The sequence below is a fragment of the Sander lucioperca genome, chromosome 18 (assembly GCF_008315115.2).
Source record: "Sander lucioperca isolate FBNREF2018 chromosome 18, SLUC_FBN_1.2, whole genome shotgun sequence".
Lineage (NCBI taxonomy): Eukaryota > Metazoa > Chordata > Actinopteri > Perciformes > Percidae > Sander > Sander lucioperca.
Genome location: NC_050190.1, coordinates 25997599 through 26005221, shown reverse-complemented (window position 1 = coordinate 26005221; position 7623 = coordinate 25997599). Strand labels below are relative to the sequence as shown.

At 40.2% G+C, this 7623-nt stretch overlaps 1 protein-coding gene across 1 annotated transcript; it reads left to right on the top strand.

Annotated features, from left to right (window-relative positions):
* On the top strand, nucleotides 1-7472 carry arg2 (arginase 2). The gene is made up of 8 exons (XM_031310173.2): nucleotides 1-431; nucleotides 555-627; nucleotides 4264-4438; nucleotides 4656-4815; nucleotides 5746-5840; nucleotides 5931-6035; nucleotides 6221-6357; nucleotides 6497-7472. Exons 1-8 carry the CDS (start codon nucleotides 318-320, stop codon nucleotides 6685-6687), a joined length of 1050 nt encoding a protein of 349 aa, XP_031166033.1. The 5' UTR covers nucleotides 1-317; the 3' UTR covers nucleotides 6688-7472.
* The last annotated feature ends 151 nt before the right edge of the window (nucleotides 7473-7623 follow it).

Genomic DNA, 7623 nt, shown 5'->3' with positions numbered 1-7623 from the left:
CAGTACAGGAGTTCATAACCGGTCCTAAACGCTTAGCACCACTGAGAATTCCAAAATATTTTAACAAAGTTACTTTTTCTAAGAAAAGGGTAGGGTGTAGTAATCTCGACTTTTTTTTCTTAAATCCTCCTCTTCACCAGCTAATGAATATTAAGTAGGATTTAGGAGACATAAGACCTGCCTCCTGCACCAACGCGGCCACATCCAGCATCCACCCGCGCAACATCTCACAGCGCTTTCATCAGACTTTTTGGTCGGCGACTGGGATCGGATTGGTTTGGACTGCGGCTGTTCTGAGTTTTGAATAGAAAAAAAAAATGGCTTTGAGAGGACCTCTATTCCGTCTTCTCAGAACTCAACTCGGCCACACATGCCAACAAAGCAGAGCTCAGTCTGTGGCTGTACTCGGAGCTCCTTTTTCAAAAGGACAGGTAATACAATGTGTCAACGTGACTTCTTTTTTTAAATTTTTTTTTTGTTGTTGTTGGCAATCTTAATTTTCAAATAACATCTGAAACACCGACTTAACTCATTTCTGTTAATTCTTTTAACAGAAAAGAAGAGGCGTGGAGCACGGCCCTAAAGCCATCAGAGATGCGGGGCTCATCGACAGGCTCTCCGCTTTAGGTAGGTGAGGGAAGAGGGGATAATAATGGAGCAGCCGGTGCCGCTGCGTTATGTAACAGTGGATGGGGTGTTGCCTGCAAGTTCGCGTGCCAGCATTTAGACAGATTTAACGTCCTTCTTTCCTACCACAGGGAGGCTTGTAAATTTAAACATCAGACATGTTGCCTGGGAGAGGTTAGCCTGTTCCAGCACATGCCTTAGAGAACAAAGTGATCTCTGCTGCTGCTTAATCCTGTTGACATCAAATCCTCCTGGCTTCTTAAGATCCTTTCACTGACACAATGTAGCCTATAGGGATATTATAGTGATATAACATACTTATAATTAGCCTATATAGTTAGGATAAATTGCCATTATCTCCATTTAGTAGACCTACATCACAAACTTGTCTTTTTTATTTATTTTTTTGCAAGAGGTTATATAGCAGAACAGGCACAATATAGCCTCATGAAATCATAATGATGATGGTGAACCATTTTCGAAATACGATAACGATGAAGTAATGGCGACTTCAAACTCATGATAAAGCGTCTTTCCGTTCCCGCGGGAACATCTACTAAAGCGATGCCATTGTCAAGGGCAAGAATGCCATAAAGTAGTCTAGCCGAGACTCACACTGTGAAAGAACCGTCGGAGGACACTGTGGTAACTGCACCATGCAAGATTCTTTCTTTCTCTTTCTTTTTTTTCTCTCACTCGGATAAAGCACATGTCTGGTTTAGTCATTCATGTCCCCGGCACATTCTCAGAAGGGCGCAGGAAGAGGATAGGCTGATGTATTTCCACTCTGTCGTCACTGCAGACAGACTCTCCCCTCACTGTAACAACACGTTTTGTTCTTTTCGTTTCACCCGACACGCCGACAGTTTTCTGGGAGGAAAAAAAGAAAAGAAAGAGGAGAGCTGCTTTGATGAGATGAAAGATCCGTTCTTTATTTTTTATGCTCAGGTCAATGGTTGCACTGTGCTTGATATCTCACGCCACCATTACAAAGACCATTTACCAAAGAGACCGGTGATCTGATAGAGGAATGAACAGACAAGACATGGTTACAAGGACTTAGTAGCCTATTATGAAGGTCACTTTAAAGTCTGTCTAGGATCCTTCAAGTCTATCTGTAGTCCAGAGACACAGATAAGTCTCTTTTGAATACCAAGGACACACTGAAGATAAATATGCTACAAATTAGTATTTGGTACACTAAAGTAATGCAGTCTTTAACAAATTTTGTGTGGAGATGTATGATAATTATTAATACTTAAACTGTTTTATATTTGATTTAGATCATTACAAATGCCCGTTAAAGTTAGCCCAAAGTAGTTTCTGAAAATTTTTAAAACTTTAACAAAAAAAAACAACCTTTTTCACCATATACCTAGTCTGCTGTAGGCAGCATTATCTTGCAAAATAGTATAATTATACTATAAGAAAAAGGAAAACACCATAACCTATGAGCAGGTCACTATATTTATTTATATTAGTATATTTTAGTTAGAGTTAATGTTAAAATTTTATTCATCACTTTTTTTTCTTAAAGATTTTTTGGGGCATTTCAGCCTTTAATGGAAAGAACAGATAGATATGAAAGGGGAGAGAGAGGGGGATGACATGCAGGAAACCTGTCTCAGGTTGGACCTGAACCCTGGACCTTCTGCGTCGAGGTATATACACCTCCATATATGTGCGCCTGCTCTACCGACTGAGCCAACCCAGCCACATACTCATCACTTTTAAAGATCTAAACGGTTTAGCCCTAAGCTATATTACTGAGCTTTGTCATGAGCCCTGTGAGCCTTCTATCTTACATTCCCACACCATGTTTGATTTTTTTTTAATTGTTTAATTATGTTTGATTGCTATTGTCTTATTTCTTCATTTTATTCTAATTTATTTATTTAATTTTAAAAACAGTCTTAAGCCAGGGGTGCCTGTTGACTCCACAGAAGATTCAAATAAGGTTACCATATGTATGATAAGCCTACTATAAATACACTCATTATAGAGTATACCACAGTCTTAAGTATAAACCTACTATTATTATACCACAGTTGACAGGAACACAAGGTCACTATAAACTCACCGCTGACTTCCACAGAAGGTTGGTCCATATTAATATATAAAAATAAATATATTTTTTTTAAATATAAAAAAATTACAGTAATTGTCAGTGATAATGGTAGCTTGCCACAACCCTTCACACAGTGGCTAATCTAGGTGTGTGACGGTAAGGGACAGCAGTATCTGTTCCTGTGTTGCAGCCAATTAAACAAACCCCAGAGCGTTAACAGCATTTGCCAGGCAATCCTAGGGTCTCTGGTCCCAGACATCTGCTCATCAGCTGTAAACATCAGATGTTGTGCAAAAGGTGTCGCCTCTTTGCACCATTTTTTTCAAACCCCTTTTATGATAGGAAATGACATTGTTTCATGTTGAGAGCTAAATCTCAGTTAGGGGTCATTTTAGGCTGCTCTACAGTATCTAATATACAATGAAGTCGCAGGGTCTTCCTTCTGGTGGCTCGATGTCAATTTGGCAGCAGTGACAAGAGATATAGCTGCCATGCCACTAGCTGACCCTAATGTAGGAAACCAAACCCTAACTGAACTAAATACCATGTCATCTTTACACTCTCAGGGTTGGTGTCATGTTTGTCCTGTCTCAGTAAAAGAAAAAAACACATGTATATAATAATATTAATAATAATATAACAATACATATGCATATCTATATATACATATATATAACAAAATCAGTCACTTAACTACTGTACTGTACAGTAAAAAAACATGTAGCAGCTATAATCTTGCATTATCACAGTAAACAGAAGCAGAACTTGCAGCCTGTTGCTGCTTAAAACATTTCTGAATTGTCCTGCACCAGATGCTCACAGTTGCACCAAGACAAGGGCTATTCCTGTCCTGTCTATGAATGGTAATGAACCACACTGGTTCCCCTTAGATCAGCAGAGTAACACTACACTGCCATAAAGGCTCATATTGCCAGATGAACCTCCAAGATCACATCACTTGTTTACTTGCAGTCCGCGTCCGAAAAGCAAGTGGAATTCTTTTAGTCTTCACTGCTGCGGCTATCTAGGAGGCTACAGGGCGGAACCTGAGCTGACATGGGACACTGGACAAGTGGAAAGTGCTTCGTCACTTATGTTCCACTGGCATTGAATGAATCAGCCTCCTCAGACTGCTATAGCAGCCACAGATTCAACTAACGCTGGCTGCAGTCTTTAAAGCACAAATGTTTCTTCAAAACAGACAACAGGGCAGCGTCTTAACAAATTAGACAGAATGTCCAAAACCAAGAGATTGCAGGTTGCTTCCATGCAACAGCCACTGTGTCCATGAACAGTTCCATATCCTGGTGTAAAACTGTGAACCGTTGCTGAGTCACTGTGAACCTCACCAAAAGAGTGACTCAGCTAAATGCCTTAAAGGCAGGATTGGCAATGTTTATGTTGGCAATGCTAGCATGTTCTGAAAGTAGCATCTCCTAGGTGCTCCGTCTTACGGGGTGTAAAGACTAATTCAAACAATATATAAAAAAGTAAATAGTTACCAACCCTGCCTTTAAAAGCATAAAGTGCTTTAAGTGATGGCAGCTTTTTGTCTTTGTGTTACTCAGACTACTCTGTCCACGACTTTGGCGACCTCAACTTCCACCACCTTGAGAAGGACGAACCCTACATGGATGTAAAGTTCCCTCGCACTGTGGGTGGAGCCAATAAGATGCTGTCTGGCGCAGTGAGCAGAGCCGTCGGTGCTGGGCACACCCTTGTCATGCTGGGAGGGGATCACAGGTAATTATGTAACAATACATGTACTGCTTGTGAACAGCAACTGCCCTGAAATCATGCAGTACAACTAGTACAGTATTTAGGTGTCCAACAGCTACTGTATAGCGTTTTACCGTCGTGTTAATGCTCCGACTCCCTTGCAAAGATACTCTCATCCTCGGAATTTGACTGATAAATAAAAACACCAGACATTTCTAAGACTGTCCTTTTCATTTCACAGCCTTGCTATTGGATCAGTGGGAGGCCACGCCCAGCAGTGTCCTGACCTTTGTCTCATCTGGGTTGATGCTCATGCAGACATTAACACGCCAATGACTTCTCCATCAGGGAACCTCCACGGCCAGCCTGTGGCATTCATGCTCAAAGAGCTGCAAGACAAGGTGAGGAGAAATAGTAGGCATCACAAAACATGCATGTAATGTAGACTGGATCTCTTTGCAGCAGTAGAACTTGACAGTATTTTAGCAAAGGAAATCACCGTCACGGAGGAAAAATCGCTAGAACACAACATTTTAACGTCAGAATCATATCATTTGACCTGTTTTGATGAAGGTGCAGTAAGATCAACTTCATCAGTTTCAGTTTATAACTAATAAACTTGTTATGTGTCTTGGGATTTTTACTCATTTTATTTCTCATTTTACGGATAAATGCATGAAGTAATCGAGGAAACCCCGTACATTTATAACAACTGGTAGAAAGTGCAACAATGGGAACTTCTTCTTATGCAAACATGGGCGGATTATGAAATAATGGGCCCCTGTGCACAGACATGTGAAGGCTCCACCCCCTTACTTTTGACATGCTAACAATAACCTTTGTTATCACCCAATAGAGTGCAGCAAGAATGAGTCTTAAAACCCGGAGATGTCTTAGCTTTTTTGCATTTCTGGTTCCATCAGCTTAAAGTCATTTGGGCTTTTTTGTTTAGATGCCAGACAAGTGGCTAACTAAGACTGCAAACGTCATCGCCACGAAGATGGGAAATCAGTTGGTGCATGCAACTGTGGTGTAGTTTGTTAATAGCCTAACGTTAGCTTTTGTTCTTCTGGCGATTGCATTTACGCTTCAAAATCATAAACGTGGTGTTCATTTGTGAAGGTTATCTTGCTGAACACAGAGCTTATTTTCTGCTACGATCAAAAAAACACTGGAAAAAATCCCATTGGCTTTTTCGGCGAGGGAACTAGATGCAAATGTCCGGGTCGGCCTACAAAAATACACCATCGCTGCAACACTATGGTGGACGATTTTTTCTACATACATATACATTCTATATTACATTATTATTTTTTATCTGTCCACCACAGATGCCAGCTATCCCAGGGTTTACCTGGACGAAGCCATTCCTCTCCTCGAGGGACCTGGTGTACATCGGACTGCGGGACGTTGACCCCGGAGAGCAGTAAGCACATACAATCACTTGCTGATATGATCTTAATTCTCCATGTAAAAAAAAATAGTTCTTGATGTTTTTAATTTTTGTTTGTTACAGCCACATCCTGAAGAACCTGGGTATCCAGTACTTCACCATGAGGGATATCGACAGACTAGGCATCCAAAGGGTTATGGAAGTTACTCTTGACCATCTTCTGTCAAGGTACCTTTACGGACTATGACATTCACTTACTGTTAAACATAATGATTGTGTGATTATTTATTAAGTTTAATACTTAACTTTTACTAAAAGTTGTTACGTTTATGTGATCAAACCAAATGATTGCTCGTGTCTGAGTTGAAGAGAACCTTAAATCCACACTTTAACTTTCTCACCTTCTCAAACAGAAAACAGCGGCCAATCCACCTGAGCTTCGACATCGATGCGTTTGACCCGTCTTTGGCTCCAGCCACGGGAACACCAGTGAACGGAGGTTTGACCTACAGGGAGGGAATCTACATCACAGAGGAAATCCATAACACAGGTACAGATGACTAAAAATATGGTCGAAACATCCTTAAAAAGACAGCTTCAGATACCTTAAATTAGTTCTTTTTTTTTCCTGTCCTTTAAGGACTTTTGTCAAGTTCCTGTATTTAACTTGTGAATGTGTTGATGTGCAGGTCTGCTGTCAGCCATGGACCTGGTAGAAGTAAACCCAGTGCTGGGAGCCAACCGCGAAGCCGTGGAGGCCACCGCCTCTTTAGCGGTCGACGTCATCGCATCGTCTCTGGGACAGACGAGAGAAGGGGCTCACGCTGCCATCGACGAGATTCCCTCTGTGAAGGACGACACAGAGCAGCTTTGCCTCTGAGAGCATGAAGCAAAGCTTTGGACTATATCAACCTCATCCCTGAGCATTCCGCAATTCTGAATACAAGACTAAAGACTGAATCTAATAGTCGCTAAAGGTTTTGTTCTCTTGTTACGTTTCATGAAGAAAACTAAATGTCTGAATCATTCATTTTAACCAGAAAAGGGGCTTTACAGATTTGAGGAGAGAAGTTGTCATTATTAATGCGGAGACAAAAACCCTTCGTTAAAATCAACTGCTACCCTTATTCATTTAATTTAAACAGTAATACTAACTTATTTTGCTCCTGTATAACACGTGAAGTATTAGAGGACACAGCTGCCATATTTATTATGCATTTGGTTTTTGAAGAGAATGAACCTGCTTTAGAGGTATGATAAACCAAGTTTGACTCCGTTTGAATTCCACAGTATAACGTGGGCTCTGACAACTGTTTTGTGGCTGCGCCAGTTACTAAAAAATAGAAAGGATGTTTGCACTTTTGGACCAGCTGTGGTTACTGTATTTTCTTTAGAGATTACTTTTGTATTTTCACTATGAACCTACAAGTACATGTACTAGAATTACTGTGTATACATATTTATTGACTTCATAACTATTAATTGGCTTGAAAACTGTTAATATCCGGCTTTGATTGAAATGCTGGCAAAAAAAAGACAAGAAATTGCATACAGTAATTAAGCTTGAACTGATCTAATCTTTGACTTGATGTGGTCACTAACCGACTATTGTCCTTGTAACAAAGAGTTTATATTTTGGTCTTCCATAAATGTGATTACATTTTTCGTACATGTGTACAGGTGTCTTATTTCCTCCATAGTATCATAACCTAGTAGGTATATAACTAAACACAAAGTAAACTGAGGCTGATGGGAAAGCAATTAGTTCTGTAAATATATGGTCATTACCCAAAGAGTTTGACAAATTACATTTTGA